General features: G+C 58.4%; 2 protein-coding genes across 2 annotated transcripts in view; both read right to left on the reverse strand.

Annotated features, from left to right (window-relative positions):
* The window catches only part of ACTN4 (actinin alpha 4), a 71092-nt gene extending 70242 nt beyond the window's left edge, over positions 1-850 (reverse strand). Inside the window, exon 1 of the mRNA XM_075537473.1 lies at positions 620-850. Coding sequence (XP_075393588.1) covers positions 620-781 — 162 coding nt within the window. The 5' untranslated portion in view covers positions 782-850. The remainder of the gene's footprint in view (positions 1-619) is intronic.
* Positions 851-5679: 4829 nt separating this feature from the next.
* Positions 5680-15227, reverse strand: EIF3K (eukaryotic translation initiation factor 3 subunit K). The gene is made up of 7 exons (XM_075536916.1): positions 15071-15227; positions 13776-13874; positions 11273-11393; positions 10717-10791; positions 8929-9073; positions 7208-7333; positions 5680-5719 (listed from the first exon to the last, which is right to left on the reverse strand). Exons 1-7 carry the CDS (start codon positions 15127-15129, stop codon positions 5688-5690), a joined length of 657 nt encoding a protein of 218 aa, XP_075393031.1. The 5' UTR covers positions 15130-15227; the 3' UTR covers positions 5680-5687.
* Positions 15228-16027: the final 800 nt, after the last annotated feature.

Consider the following 16027-nt stretch of genomic DNA (forward strand, 5'->3'; position numbering starts at 1 on the left):
TCCCAGTCCCTCTAGGCAGCCCCTCTCTTCCGACCGCACGCTGCCTTCCTGGGCATCCAAACTCCATCTTCAGCATCCAGATTTCCACATCCCCTGGGTGTCCCCTAGCCGGGAGCCCCCCAGCCCCAGGCCACCCCCCTCCCCGCGCTAGCGAAGCCCTTTGCAGCGAGTTTCTCTCCGGATTCCACAGCGACAAATCCCCTTCCCAGGCGCCCAGTCCCTTCTCCCAACACCCCAGGCCCTTCTTGAAGCCTTTGAGTCTCCCTCGGACCCCAGTTGCATCGGCGACCCCCCCCCAATGATCACCTCGACTCCCCTTCCCAATCCAGACACCCTAATTCCTCCATCAAGCTTCCCGATTCCTTTTGGAAGACCCTGTAGTTCCCTACTCAGTCGTTACTGATTTTTTTTTCAGACCCCCAGTTCTTTCTTCAGGCCCTGCAATTCCCTTTCAAGACCCCAAAGCCCTGCCCAGACGCGCCAATTCCTTCCCGGGACCCCCCAATTCCCAGCCGAGACCTTCCAATTCCACCTCAGCCCTCCCTCCAGTCGCCTCTTCTCGGAACCCTCGGCCCCCACCCCCACCCCCAGCAGCCCCCAGTCCGTCCGGCCCGCGCACCTTGCGCTGCTGCTTCTCCCAGGCCGGGTCCAACAGCAGGTCCCGGTCCCAGTCGTCCTCCTGGGCCATGTAGTCGCCCATGCTGCCCCCGCCGCCGGCGCCATTGCCCGCGCTGCTGGGGCCGTACTGGTACGACTGGTTCGCCGCGTGGTAGTCCACCATTCCGCCGCCTCTAGCTCGCCCACCAGCCGTCCGCTCCCGCCTCAGCTCCCGCCCCTCTGCTGGAGTCGCCGCCGCCGCCGCCGCTGCTACCGCCTCAGCTGCCTCAGCCCGCCCTCCGCTGGCGCCTGCGCACTACCCGCCGCGCCTGCGCACCGCGCTGCCGCCGCCTCCCTCTCGCGCGCGCGCGCCCTGGCCCGGCCCCAGACCCGCCCCGGCGCCTTTGGCGCATGCGCAGAGACCACTCCACGCCCAGCCCACCCCGCCTCCTCTCCCGCAGCCCCGAGCCCCTCCGCCGCTCCCGCGAGAGCGCGTGCGTTAGCCGGTTGTGGGCGGGGCCGATCATGAATGATTCATAAGGCGGGGCTCGCCCTCCCGCCGTAAACTTGCTCGGGCACGGCACGGCTCCTACCCAGCCACGCGAAAGTCACGGAGCCCCCGCTGGGGTGCCAGCTCATGTCTTTAACGCCGCTTTTAAAAAGTCTTGGGGTTTGGCTTGAGCAGAGGCTTCCGCCAGAGCTGCAGGCTGGACTCCATCTTTGCTGCTCGCGGCTGCTTCTCGAGCTGACTTAGAAAAGTCCGCGAGCCAGCCCAACTCAGGAAGCCTGCGGGCTCCCCTCCTCCCGCTTCCTCCCGCTGCGTGCTCCCAGGAAGGATATTCACCCCAAATACCCGTCCATTACAACAGGCCGACCGCCTCCGACGTTAGCCAGAGAGCTCGAGCGCTCAGGGATGGGCCCTGAGTTTGCGGAAGCATGGCTCTGTGCATTTCCACATCTCGGGGTGTTTTCCTTTTTCCCTTGTCACTCTCTCCCAAACGCTTTCTTTCCTTGGGCACGCTCCCAAATACTTTTGTGCATCTTCGTGTGAAGTCGAGTGAAAGTCGTTCTCTTCCTGCAAGAAAACGCTTCTCTTAAACTTGAACCAAGTCTGCTCACCTCCTTGACAACCCAGCCAACAAGATAGACCGAACTCTCCGCCTTCACGGAACGGTTTTCTAGTAAAGAGCCTGCAAACCAACGACAACAAAAAGCATGGAACTCTTGGGGTGCGGGAGTTAAGGGTTCAGCTTCTAATCCAAAGGTTGGTGGTTGAAACCCACCAACACGCGGTCTCTTCCCTCAAACACGTGGGAGCCTGCTTCCAGACAGGTTATACCCTTGATAACATCATCTGAGGCAGTACTACTACCTTATGGGGTCGCTCCGAATTAGAACCGACTCACAGAAATGGGTTTGGGTTCAATCGAAGAAGGTGATTACATTTTATGGAGGAGAAATCAAGCACGAATTGCAATGAAAACTCAGGGTTTGCAGGTAGGCATGTGAACAAAGATTTAAAAGATTCACCAAATAGACACTGGGAAAAGGTCCTGGCTGACTGAGCAGGTAAAGGAAGTTTGGGACTAGTCGTATCATCACTCGGCGAGCATTTCCGAAGTCTCTACTATGTGCTGCCAACCACCCATCTTATCAGTTTGTCATACACTGGAGGTTGGCATGCTGTAGTGCTGTCACTAATGTTTCACATACCGACAAGATCATCTAGCGTGGACAGATTTCAGCAGAGCTTCCAGACTCAGATAAGGAGCTCTGGTTATAGGTTGGGCTGCTAAGCCTAAGGTTGACAGTTCAAAACCACCAGCCTCTCCCTTGGGAGCAAGATGAGGCTTTCTACACCCATAGTCTTAGAAACCTCGAGGGGGCAGTTCTACCCTGTCCTCTAGGGAATCAATATGAATCCAAATTGACTTGATGGCAATGAGTTTGAGCTTTTTGGTTTCCAGAGCAAGATAAACTAGGAAGACCCAGAAGGCTCCATACAGTGAAAACCTTCTGAGCCACAGCAGAAGATTGTCCCATGCAGTGCTGGAAGACGTGCCACAGTATAAATGATCAGGGCCAGGCAGCATTTTATTGTTACACAGAAGGTCTCTGTGCATCAGAGCCAACTTGATGGGGGAAACCGGACAGCAGTGTAGGAACCTTGGTGGCACAGTGGGTTATGTGTGGGACTGTTGATTGCAAGGTCAGCAGTTTGAAACCACCAGTCGCTCTTTGGGCGAAAAATGAGGCTTTCCATTCCCATCAAGAGTTATAGCCTCAGCTCTACCCTGTCCTATAGGGTTACTATGTTTCAGAATTGCCTTGATGGCAGGGTGTTTGGGCCAGTCCTGTGAAGTGAAAGGATTATTTCAGCCCAGCCACTGGGAGCTGGGATGAAGATTAGAAGCCAGGAGGTCTCCAAGTACGGACCCTACAAGGATCTTTTCTCTCCTCTGCCAAAGCCACATGAAGAGCCAAAGGGGAAGCAGGGAGAGGGGACAAGGCCTGCCTTCTCGGGATGCCAGGGCCTGACTAAAGACTCAGGGGTGTTGGCTGTTCCCAAAGCTGGGCTGGGCTGGGGCTGGGCAGGCTACTTCTTCCGAACTTGGATGTCAACTCTGAGACTTGGGCCCGGCACAGTGGGAAAGGCCCTTAGGCCCCGGGTGCCTCCCTGTCTGCTCCCGGTGGGCACTGAGAAACTCCCAGACCAAGGGCAGATGGAGGGCTGGCCCTAGACAATGAGGCTTAAATTAAAGACTCCCTCTAATTGCCAACTGTAAGGCCACTTCCCAGAGGCCAACCATGGGTATAATCATGGCTTAGTCCATGGAGGATTTAAGGGGCAGCCAGCCGGCCAGTGGGGAGGCAGAAGACCAGGAATTCCAAGTGAAGGGGCATGGCGAATGGACGCTAACAAGTTGTCGTGTAGTCTGTCTTTTTTATTCCCCCCGCCTACCTTTTTAATTTAGAGAACATTTATTAAGCTTTCATGGGACAAGGATAACCGTAGACACACACCCTCCACATGCGGGAGCCCGTTAGCAGGGGCTCAGAATGGTGTCCAAGGGTTTGCTAGGGTACCCAGGTTTCAAAGGGATGTGGGATGCCAAAAAACCGGGGTGGGGTGGGGTTGGGGGCGCTCCTGGGGTGGGATCGAGGGCCAGGTTGAGACACACATTGTGTTAGAGAAACTTCAAAGATTGGTGCTGGAGTCACCGCTGACTCATGGCTATCCTGTGTTGTCAGATTAGAATTTGCTCTGTAGGGTTTTCCATCACAGAGGAATTTCTTCCCAGGTCCCTCAGGCTGAATCCCAAAGGCCAATCTCTGTTAGTGGCCCAGGTTTTATCTAACCCTGGGGCCTGCGGCAGCTTTAGAATATTTTCTTCCTAATCAGGTCTGGGAATCCTGGAGATTTAGGTCAGAATTGATTACAGGCATCACCGGCAAATGGTTAATAATACTCCAAGAAAACGAAGGAGAGAACTGTGTCCTCCCCGTGGGGACAGAAAGAGGGACACTGGGGTGTCTAGAGGGGACCATGGAAGCAGCTGAAACAGCAGCCTGGTGCCTGAGGCAGCAGCACCAGACCCCCAAGTGTTTGGAGCTAGCAAGGGGTGTGAAGCGTTCTGCCCGCCTCACCCACCCTGAAGTGAAGCCGGCCCCATTCTGGTTTTCTCTACCAGCAAGGAGAAGCTATGAGGCAAAGGTCACTGGGCTGGAGTTGGAACCAGACATTCTCTCTCCGGAGCGAGGCCTTAGCTACCAAAGGACAACCCTCAGAGTTGGCCATCAGCAGTGGGGACAAGAGGCTGAGACTATTTCCTGTCCGCTGCCCCGCTAGCAGCCAGTCAGTCATGCAGTTGTAGCTTACACAGGGGCACCTACCATGTGGGAGGGTGGCAGCCACGCCCACCCACACAAGAACAAACCCATAGGTGGCTAGCTGGAGGCACAGGCTCCCTCTCCTCCCTGTCCCCAGGGCCTGGCCCAGCCCAGTAATGACTCACAGGGCAAAGGGTATGCTAGTTCCCACGTGAGTGCAGGCAGGCAAGCAGGGCTGGACAGGCCAAGGCGCACGTGATGCCTCTGGCCTCCTGCCCTAACATGGGCGCAGTGGCCTCCGAGGTGCTCTTTGTGGGGGAGAGGGCAGCCACCAACTTACACCAAGGGATGAATTCCTGCCATGTTTCAGAGACAGCCACTGAGGTGCCTCCACCCCCAATGCAGATGCAGCAGTAGGTTGGGGGGGGGAGCAGGGGGACTGACACTTGGCCAAGGTCATCCTTGGTCACAGGAGTCCCTGGGTGGGGCCTGAGGCGGCAAACTGAAAGGTTGCATGGAGGTTTGCATCCAGCGCCAGGTACCTCGGGAGAGGGGCCTGGTGACTTCTTAAAAGATCAGGCAGGACAATCCTCTGGAGCACGGCTCTCCTGACACCCTGTGGGCGGCAGGTAGAACTGACTGGCCAACCCTTGGGCCAGGAGCCGGAGGACAGAGAAAATGGGCAGGAGGCTAAGTAAGGGGCTTCGGCAGCTTTCTGGCCTGGGGCCCGCCAACACCGAGTTGCCTTGTTCCAATCCTCCCAGCAGGTAACCTTGGGAACGCCCTGCTGAACCTAGAATAGATGGAGCCCAGGCAGGGCTGGGCCCTGGATGAGAGCGGGACAGGGTGTCCTCACTAGGCTAAGGACATACAATGGGTGAAGGCACAGACACACCCACCCTGCCACCAAGGCCCCAGACAGCTGCTGGCAGGGTCACTGGCAGCTCGTGAGCACGGGCCTCTGGGTCTGTCAAGGTAGAGGTTGTGTCTCAACAAAAAACCAGGTGGCCTAGGCTCCAGGGGGCAGGCGGGACTGGGCCAGACCCAGCTACAGGCTGTCCTTCCCTGTGCAAATTCATCCACACAATCCCAGGGGGAACCTGACAGGAGGGTGGGGGACGAGGAGGAAGAGGAAGTTGGAAGATAGCAGAGCCCAAGGGGCAGAGGCCTGCTCTCTGGCTCCCTCTGGTGACCAGAGGCAGAGGCAGGAAGTGAGGCGGACACAGCTCAGTTCACACGTCTTTATTCAAGGGCTGTGGTTACTGGGAGGAGGCCATGATGCTGGACACGCCTGTGGGGAAGGGAAAAGACCAGGTCAGTGGTGGGGGACGGGAGATGGAGCTCCTGCGCCTAGGCCACCAGCATGGCTCTGCAGCTAGGAAGCCCGGGCAGGCCTCCCAAGTCTTCCTCTACCAGCGGGTGGCCGAGCAGATCACTTTAGATCTCTGTACATCAGCTTCCCCGTCTGCCAATTAGGCGATAGGAACGAACTGAGGTGCTCCGAGCGGTGCCATCTCCCACTGTTTGCAAGACTCTCTCTTGGCCCAGAAGCCCTGGTTGCGTGGTGGTTATGCATTAGGTTGTTAACCACAAGGTCAGCAGTTCAAAACTACTAGCTGCTCCAAAAAAGAGGTGGCTTTCCAGTCCCATAAAGAGCTAGTTTCAGAAACCCACAGGGGGCCGTTCCACTCTGCCCCACAGGGTTGGAATGGGCTCGACAGCAGTGAGGCTATATTGGGGTTCTTACACAGAACCTGAGGGGATCCTCTAACTCAGAGGCAGGTACCACTGCCTCCCCAGAGGCGGAGGAGCGACAGTTCAGTGCTGTTCCTCAAATAAGGCCCTTGTCAGCTGCAGCCCATCACCCAACAGGCATCTTCCAACCATCAGCCTCACCTCACCCCGGAGGGCAGATAGATGACCTAGGGTCCACCAAAGCCATCAAGCCATCCTGTCCCTGGCTCTGCCTGCCAGGCTGCCCTCAGCCAGCGGGGTGGTTAAGCAGCTCGTCCGACTATGAGCGCCAACCACATCTGTGAGGGCGCCCATGAGCCCTGGTGTTGCAGTGGGCTGCTAGCGGCCAAGTCAGTGGTTCAAACCCACCAACTGCTCTTCAGGGGAAAGATGAGGCTATCCGTCTACTCTGTCCTATGGGGTCCCGGGGAGTGGGAACTGACAGGGTGGCAACGGCAAAGTGCTCGCGGTGGTGGCTGTTTGTCACACAATGGAGACTAGCTCTTGACAAAGGGCTCTCCTTGGACCATCTCGCCTCCCAGCACTCCATGAGGGGGCCACTCTTGCTAACGAGTCATTTACAAGAAGGGTGGCCCCCTCCCAGGGTGGCCGTGGGGTCAGAGCGATGAGCTGGTTCTCAGATTAGAATCTTTGTGGCAGTCATCTGTTTTGTAGAGAACTCTGAGACCAGGGAGGTCAAACCACTTGCTACACTCACACCCAGCGATCTCGCTTCCAGGCCCACACCGCAGGGCCAGGGCTGAGGCCTGGGAGCCCCAGGGAAGCAGGCAGACTCCCAGGCACTAATAAGGGAGTAGGGACCCCCGGCAGGCACCTCCCAGCCCCTGGGGTCTGGTTGACTGTTGCAGGAGTTGGGCCCAGCACCCGTCTCATCCCTCCCTGGCCTGCAGCCCCGAGCAGAGCTACGCTATCCGGAGGATGGGAATCCACCCTCTGCCAGGGTCCTCTCAACCTCAGCAGGAGACTCTGCTGAGAGCGGTGCCTTCTCCCCACCCCACCCCCTCAGCCTCAGGCCGCCACCCACTGTCAAAGTCAATCTTCTCCACGATGTTCTTGGGCTTGATGCTCTCTTCCTGACTGCAGATGAAGATCTGGCCCGACTCGTTGGCACTCCAGCCGTATTTGCTCATCCACACCTTCAGCTGGCTGTCTGCAGGGACAAGGGACCGTGCAGGGACTTTGGTGAGTCTAATCCAATGCCAACCTCCCTGCCGCCCCCCCCTCCCTGAGAACCTGGGAGCCAACGGGGATGGAAGCTCATCACCCTCGTTGCCTCCCTGCTCCAGACAAGCAAGACCAAGAGGTGCCACAGCCAGGCTGGTCTTCCTGCTGCCACCTGCCCTTCTCCAGCCGACCACCAGGGGGAGCTTTTCCTCCTCCATTTTCTCACATTTGCCCCAATGGACCCTGGTGGCAGAGCGGTTACCTGCTGGACTGCTAACTGCAGGGTCAGCAGTTTGAAACCACCAGACACTGAGCGGGAGAAAGATGAAGCTGTCTGCTCCCACAAATAGTCACAGTCCCGGAAACCCACAGGGGCAGGTCTACCCTGCCCTACAGGCTCGCCAGAATTCCAAATTGTCTTGACGGCTCTCATTTGATACCTACCTCTTCCCCCTCCCAGTCAACATCTTGGCTCCTAACAAAACTGCTTTTCCCCACAACCCGAGTCAAACAGCCTCCAAACGCCGCCTAACAGGAAGCGCACTGCCTTGCTCGGTCTGCAGCTCTGGCCCTGCCCTGCGGGATGTGCAGCCTAAGCATTGTGCTGGGGTACCTGAAATCAGCCAGTTCCTGCACGGAGCACTAGCCAGCCGAGGGGACCTGGTGCTGCGGGCTAAGCTGTGGGTGGCTCAGCACGAGGTGAGCGGTTTGCGCCCACCAGCTGCACAGAGGCAGAGAGCTGAGGCTGTGGGCCCCGGATTCACCGTCTGTGAGGGAATGCTCAGCAGCAGGGGGACCCTGTCCCGGAGGGCCTCGCTATGACTCAGAATTGACTTGATGGCAGCGGGTTGGGTTTGGGTCAACAATTCCATCGATGTAATTCGATGCCGTGGGTTCTCTCAATCCAACACTAAGATGTGTGCCAGCTCCTCCCCCTTCATACTGACTCTCACTTCGTGCAAGTGAACACCCGCCACCTGGCGACAGCGGGGCACACGGTGAGAGCGCCTGCCAGACTGATGAAGGATCAAAGGTTTGTTACCAGATTTTTTTAAGAAGCAAATGAGAAATAAATACCTGGACGTGCCTATCCCTTCCCCCTCTGCTCAAGCCCCCTGAGGAACAAGTCCTCTGGAGCCCCACATGGTCAGGAGGTCCTGCCTGGCCTCCTACTGCACACCCCACTTGGGCACACAAACACAGCCACGGCCCCTCTAACTCAGCTAGCAGGAAGGCCAGGCATGCCTTGAGAGCCTCCCTCTGCTCTCCACACGCTGCCCTACATCCAGACCTGGAATGCTCCTCCACAGGGACAGATCCGAGTGTCCTGTGTTGGTCTCTGCTGGGTCCCCAGGCAGGTAAGAGTGTCCGGCATAGGGTAGGTGCTCAGTCCGTTTATGCGGCACCAGAAGCAGATTGGCCCAGGACCTCCAAGTGCAGGGCTCCCTTCCTCTGACCCCAGCCTCCCCACCAACCCGTGAGTCCTCAGGGGCGATCTGCCAAGCTGCCCAGGGCTCACTGCTTTGGTCGGATCGCCCCCCTAAGCGCCCAGATTCGCACCCAGGACCCACAGGGCCTTACCTGTCAGGTCCCCAAGCATCTCGGCCAGCAGCCAGCGGTCAATGTGCTGGTATGTGATGCCCACCACGTGGCAAATGAACTTGCGGACAGAATCTTCAAAGCCCATGATGCCTTCCAAGAGGTCCATGTTTTCTTCCAAGGCTTGCTGTGCAGGGGGAGAAAGTATGCAGGGGCGCTGACCTGGGCAGCCATGGCGACTAACACCCAGCTCCCCTGCACGCCAAGCCCTGCTGTCACAGCACCGGGGGCACACCTAGTTGAGTCAGGGCAGCCACCTCAGAGCAGCAATCAGCTGACCTCATCCAGGGCCAAGCGAGTGTCCTCCCTGTGCCTGTGGGTGCCCCACCATCTGTCCGTCACCTCTGTGAGCTCGTCTCCTTACCCCTGCCCCCTTGCCCCGCCTGCGCCAGCACCATGGGCCCCCAGTGCTCCTCTGGGGGCAGGTCTGCCTCAAGGCCGCTGGCCAGCTGCTCCTCTCTGGAACTTCCCTCCTCCGTAGCCAGTGCCCTCACCTGCTCTATACACCTGCCAGTCACCTTCCCTACAAGCGCTTCCCAGATCAGCGTGTGGAAGGGATGGTCAGGGTACATGGGGGACCAGAAACAGCAGGGCTGGACTTACCCAGGTGGAGCTCACCTTCACGAGAGCACTTTCAGTGGAGCATGGGGTGGGGGTGGGGAGGATGCTGTCGGCCCAGGTAGAGTGGAATCAGACAATGGGGTGGAGGAACAGGGGGGCCACGTGTGCTGAGACTGAAGGGTTTCCCAGGCCAGAGGAAGGGGGCGGCTGGTAGGGGAGGGTGAGCCTTTCTTTTCAGACAAGAACTGCATATGGGATGTGCCAGGCAGGGTGGGTGTGACGTCACTGGGCCGGAGGGAAGGGGCCTGAGAAAGAAAACGCGGACGAGTGTGCGGGATCAGCTGCAGGGGGCACGGGGAGTCGGTAGCAGGCCAGCTTTAGCTGCTCCATGGCTCACAGATGAGGCAGGAAGGGGAGGCCTAGGCAAGGGCAGCTGTTGGGACTGGGTCTGGCGAGTGGGAACGCAGAAGGGGCCTGGAGGGGAGGGGAAAACAAGGCTTGGTCCCAAGCCTTCACGTTGGAAGAGGCCAGGAGGACATGACTCGCCCAGGAAGCGGGGCAGGGACCTCACTGTTTGGGCTGGGGGGCCAGGACGAAGTAGTCAGGGGGAGGTGACACTTGAGACTCGTGGGAGGGGAGTGTCCATTATTGGTGATGACAAGTCCTGAAGGGTGGTGGCCCCCAACCCTACCCAGAGGGCAGAATCACCTGAGGTCACTGGAAAAGCCCGAGCCTGGGGACACCAGCCTCCTAAGGCAGGATCTGAGCCCTTGAGTTTCTGAAGCCCCCACCGCCCAACCCTCAGCGAGGGTGCAGGCTCATGCGCCGAGAACATGACTGTGTGTATGTGTGAGGCCGGGTTGGGGGATGAGTGAGGTAGACAAGAGAGCAAGGGACTGAGATGCTGGGTGACGGGGCAGCCACCAGAGGGGACTGTGGCCAACCCCTGGGAAGCGGGTGAAGTCACAGTGATGGGTGAGCTGGCAGGGAGGGCTCCGGGTGTGGCAGAGGTGCGAAAGCTGGGGACAGCATCCAGGAAAAGGCTGCAATGGTGACCTTGTGCCAGATGGCGAGTATGGAGGCCCAGAGGGAGGACACACGGAGAGGGACACTGGCCTGAGCCTTTGGGGACCGTCACCATGGAGACAGTCTGTTCTACCCGGCCCACCCCCCGTTGAGCAGGGTCTGCCCGGCAGTTGAGGGAATTACCCAGAAGGCCTGGAAGTGGCAAGTCTCCAGCAGGTCACCGAGGTAAAGAATCTGTCGGATGGGCCGCTCTTCTTGCTGGGAGGCAGCAGCAGTCAAGGAGAACTGCCCGGAGCCTGGCCATCTTCCCACGTGGGGAAAGGCAGGTCTCCCAGTAACACTCGGAGCCTTCCTGCTCTCCGCAGCTTCCCAGTGCCCTGCAGGAGTCTGACTGCTCCACTTGGACATCAGCAGCAAGGGTGGGGGGGGGGGGGTTCTGCTGACCTGCCCCTACCCTCTCAGAGATGGCACCAAGTGCCCGTCTTCCTTCAGGACTCCTTGGTTTGCTGTTCCGTCCCGTCCGTCTGCCTGGAATCGCCCTCCCTTAACTCCTCCCCGTTCAGATGTCCCCTCTCCCAGGAAGTGTCCCCACCCTCTGGGCAAGGACAGGTGGCCTTCTCGGACCCTCAGGGTGTACGCGACGGGGACCTTAGTTTTGGTGAAACCACAGGCCAGTCCCCACGGAGCGATTCAGCCCCTCTACCGCTGCTCTCCACCGGCCCCCAAGCTGGAAGGATACATGCGCTTGGTCGATCATGCACTTGCACAGGGTGAAGTCGGTGTGGGGCAAGTTGGTGAGGGCCTTCAGCAGGATCTGGGCCGTGACCGTGGTCTGAAAGAAGGCTGGGTTGAACTGGTACCTGGAGAAGGGGAATGAAACAGGCGGTGACGGTGCATCTCCAGGCCCCGTGGCCTTGGCGCTGGGATTGGGGACGTGGTACGTCTAGGCTCCCATCCCAACACTTGCGGGCTGTGGGTCCCTGATCTTCCCTAGCTTCACTTTCCTGCGCAGGAGCTGGATGGGGACGAGTTCATCCTCACAATCACCCCACGAGTCAGGTGCTGCAACACGACTAATACACTTAAGAGCCCACGGGACGGATAAGCGAGCCCTGGCGCCGCACTGTACGGGCTCACACTTCCCTGCTGTGAAGGAGCCCTGGTGGGGTTACACATCGGGCTGCTAACCATGAAGTGAGCAGTTTGAACCCACCAGCCACTCTGAGGGCAAGAGGAGGCCTTCTACTCCCGTGAAGAGTTACAATCTCGGAAAACCACCGTCGGATGGGGCTGCTCATAACCAGCTCGGGCTCAATGGCAGTTAGTTTGATTTGTGGTGGCTGTGCCGCGGACCCAAGGATACTTGGACTGTTGGTGGTAGGTGCTCTCCACTTGCTTCAGACTCACCGTGACCCAAGGGCCACTGCTGCCGTCACTGTGTCGGTCCACCTCAGGGCGGGTCTTCCTCTTTCTCCTTGACCAAGCATGATCTCCTCCTCCGGCGCCTGGCCCCTCCCAATCACACGTCCAAATTAGGGGAGGTGAAGTCTCTCCATCCTTGCTTTCCGGGAGCAGCCTGGCTGGCTGAGTGTCTTCCAAAGAATGGCTCCTTCCTCTGGTATTCCGTGCCCATTCAGTGTTCTTCAACCACACCCTAACTCATCTGCATCCATTTTCCTGTGGTCACCTTGATTCTTTGTCCTGTTTGCCCAGGCTTACGAGGTGGCAGAAGGCGATCTGACCGTAGCCTTCAAAGGGCCGCTTTTGCTTTTTTGCACTGAAGGGAGTCTTTTGCAGCAGGTTTGCCTAATGCAGCACACTGTCCTTGGATTTCTTGACTGCTGCTTCCATGGGGATTGACTGGGGATCCAAGTACGAGGAAATCCTGTATCTGCCATGACGGGGCAGTTGTGAAAAGTTTGGGTGATGTTGAGGTGCACTCCGTTCTGCAGACTCCAATCTGACTGTCACCAGCAGAGGCCTCGAGCCTCCTTCAGGTTCAGCAGCAAGGCTGCTTCTGTCAACCTGCATTCACAGGTTGTGGGTGGGTTCTCCTCCGATTCTGACACAGCTGTCTTCTGCATCTGGCCCAGCCGCTCAGGTTCTTGGCTACATTTGTAAGGTGAATGGACCCCACCTGGATGTGAAACCCGGCAGGGTGCCCTGGTCCTGGTGAAGTTATTGCCTCACGGTCAACCTCCAGGTTCCGCAGGAGCACAGAGAAGCGTGCTGGAGTTCTGGCTCTTGACAAGGCTCTCCATGGTTTGTCACGGTCCATAGAGTCGAGTGGCTTTGCATAGCCAATAAAACACAAGGTAACATCTTTCTGGCGTTCTCATGAGATCATGCACATCTTTCAGCCTAGATCTCAGACCATCCACGTTCAATGCTCTGGACCCCAGCATGTCCCCCTTTGCAAATAGGGCCAATAAGCACCACACCCGACTCGGGGACAACAGGGCTAGTTCGCCAATTACTGCATGCACATCTGTGTCCAGTACCTAGCGTACGGCGAGGGCATGGTCCGAAGCTGTGGCCATCACCACCAGCCAGGCAAACAATCCCACGGTCTCCTGTGTCATTTTCCAAACGAGAAGCTCGAGGGCTGTGTAAATCCACAGAGAAGACTCAGCTGGCCATGGTGAGGAAGAAGAGGAAGGCCCATCCATTGGCGCATGAGGACAGAGCCACAAATCTGTCAAAGCAATGACTGAGAACTGGATGACCCTCCAAGTCCCAGTGCTGAAAGGGAGAGGAGCTCGGGCTACCTGATTCCCTTTGCGTCAAGTTCAGTGGCAAATCTGAGCCAAGCTGAACAGGACACAGGCACAGGTGGCAAACAATGGCATAAAGCCTGCCCTTGGGAGCATGCGAAGCACTGACTCAAATGGGGCTGCGGTGAGGGTACAGGGGGACCTGGCTGGTTCAGCCCAGAGCGTAGGGGCAGAGGGCTCCTGGGGGCACCTGCAACACTCTCTTTTGCTGCTCGGTGAGCGATCGCCATTTACAATGACTCACTTACTGCAAAGTCATCTTGGGGACTATCCCATACGCACGCCTTGTACTTTATTCTTTTTTTTTTTTTAACTCCGACTTTCTTGGCTTCCTGGTCTTACATCTCTAGAGAAGCCACATCCTGGAGGTGAACACCACCACCCCACCCACACCTAGGTCCCAGCCCATTTTGAGAGTGGCACCCTGCAGGCTGCTGGCCTGGGCCTGGAGTGAGGGCAAATACTCACAGCTTTAGGACAGCGAGGTTGGCCTCCAGGTCGTAGGCATTCTCCTTGGCCTGGGTCTCCACATAACGCTCTAGGGTGGCCAGGTTCTCAGGATTGTACCTTGAGGAGGAACAGAACAGGTGAACAAAAAACAAAACAAGTGAACAAATAGCCGATGCTGAGCTTTCTTTGAGGCCAGAAAATCACTCTGGTTCCTTCCTCCCTCCCCACTGCATCCAGCCCTGGCTCTGTCCAGGATCGGCCCATCAAATCTCTCCACATACCACATGTCTCTCCCCTTAGTCCCACCAGGGCTGTGGGTCTTGTCCTGGAAGACTCCCCACCTCTCAGTCAATCACACCTACAACCTGCATGCTTGGCTCTCCTTCTCTCCCCAGGAACCCATCCCAATCCAGTCCCCTCCTTTCCCACAGGGCTCCCATCCTATTGTCTTCCAACTTCCTCCAGATTCTCACTGCCACCCCAACTCCATCCTCCTGAGGGGGCTTCTAAAGAACAAGACCGTGCCTCTCTCTCCTGCTTACAGTCATTCCCGGCTCCTCCGGGCTGTCCTTCCCTCCGTGATCCAGGCCCTTGCACCCCTACACGGTTTAGTCCATCTACAAAAAAGGCTTCCAACCCCTAGGGATCACCCTGCGCCCCTCCGCGGAGCCTTTGTCTAGTGTCTCCTGCCTGGGACTCCCTTCTGCCTTGCCTTTTCTTGCTAACTCGCCTTCCCGTTCTCTCTCCTTTGCTTCCCTCTCATCTATCTTTCGGATCTACTCCGCCTTCAAAATGCCCTCCCCTTGAACCAGGTTAGGCGAGGTGTCTCCTGCACCTGACTTCCACAGCCTCCTATTCCGTCCCCATCCCTGGCCGCACCCCGGCCGGCCTTCCCTCTATCTCAGGCCCCACCACGGTGACCGGGTCTTCCCCGTCCCAGCCTCGCCATTCCCGGCCATCACGCAGCACGGCCTCTGGCCTGGGACGCCTCCCCCGCGCCATGAAAGCAAGATCTACAGCCCGCATGGCCAGCACGGCCCGAGTAGATACAAGCGGCTATGAGACGCATGAATGACCCGAGGGGCCGCGAAGGGAGAGATCGAGACCGTGGGAGTCTGGGGAGGGACGGAGGGGCAGAGAGCGAGGCCAGCACGAAGCCTTCGTCGTGCTGTGTCCTCAGACACGTGCTCCCCCAGGGGCGAGTCTTCTAGAATAGCTGGGAGACCGGGGCCCGGAGCAGCCCGAGGCGCCCCGGGAAGATCCTCTTCTGCACCCCGCTTGCCCAGAAGCGCTCCCTCGGGCGCGACTCCCACCTGTCGATGCCCTTGAGCAACTTTCCCACGTTCGCTCTCATCTGCTCAAACATTGCCATGACCACTGAGGCTCTCCACTGCCCGGCTGGAGGCTGAGGCCGCGCCGGCACGGCGGCGGAAAGGACCGGAAGCAGAAGGGAAGGACCTGGCCGGAAGAGGAAATACGTCACCGCGAGCGCCTCCGGGGAGGCGGGGAAAGAAGAGGGGGCGGTGCTTTCAGCAGCCGCCACGCTTTCCGGCCACCACGTGACTTCTTCGCGATGGGCGCAATTGGCGCGTGCGCGTTCCCTCCCGGCCGACGGCGAGTTTCGTCCACGCCAGTGCGCAGGCGCCTCCTTCCGACGAGGAGGCGGGGCCGGGCTCGGCTCAGCGCTCGGGCTCTCGGTTCCCTGGTTCTGGCTGCGCGCTTGTTTGCCCGCGAACTCTCCCAGCAGGAAACCGAGCACGGACGGCGCTCGTGCTGTTAAGTGTGGCTGTGACCTCACATGTGCGGGAACACACGGAGTAGCCTGCCCTTCGGGCCGTGATCAAGTCCCCAGGGATTTGCCTTCTGAGATGCCACCCTCCTCTGCCCCTTGCGTCCCCACCCTGACACTCACCCGTGCGCCTCCCTCTCCAGTCCTCTGGTGGGGGGTGCGGAGGGGCCCCCTGAGGCTGGATCCTGAATCCTCCAGTGTCAAGTCTTGGGCCTCTTGTCTCATTTCCAAGGGTAGAGGCTTGCAGAGCTGGATTGAGGGCCTCTTGGACCCTGTGGAAGCACTCCAATCCCCATTAATTCTGGGGACGACAGCAAACCCCACGTGTACAGCCATGGGCCATGTGTATATCAGCTACATGTGTGGCATGTGTGCTCCGGGTCCATCCATGTCTATATCTGTACATGTGAGGATAGAGGCATGGCTACACGGTCCCCAGGTGGGTGGCGTATGCATGTATGTACCCCATGTGCCAGGCCCT

This window comes from Tenrec ecaudatus, chromosome 18 (assembly GCF_050624435.1).
Source record: "Tenrec ecaudatus isolate mTenEca1 chromosome 18, mTenEca1.hap1, whole genome shotgun sequence".
NCBI lineage: Eukaryota > Metazoa > Chordata > Mammalia > Afrosoricida > Tenrecidae > Tenrec > Tenrec ecaudatus.

What these genes read in the sequence shown, in the direction of transcription:
- EIF3K (XM_075536916.1), bottom strand. Translation starts at nt 15,129, where the DNA reads ATGGCAATGTTTGAGCAGATGAGAGCGAACGTGGGAAAGTTGCTCAAG. An exon ending in AACCTCGCTGTCCTAAAGCT is followed by an intron (nt 11,394 to 13,775) that starts GTGAGTATTTGC and finishes CCCCTTCTCCAG; the next exon opens with GTACCAGTTCAACCCAGCCT. An exon ending in GCCACTTCCAGGCCTTCTGG is followed by an intron (nt 9,074 to 10,716) that starts GTAATTCCCTCA and finishes CCCCCTGCACAG; the next exon opens with CAAGCCTTGGAAGAAAACAT.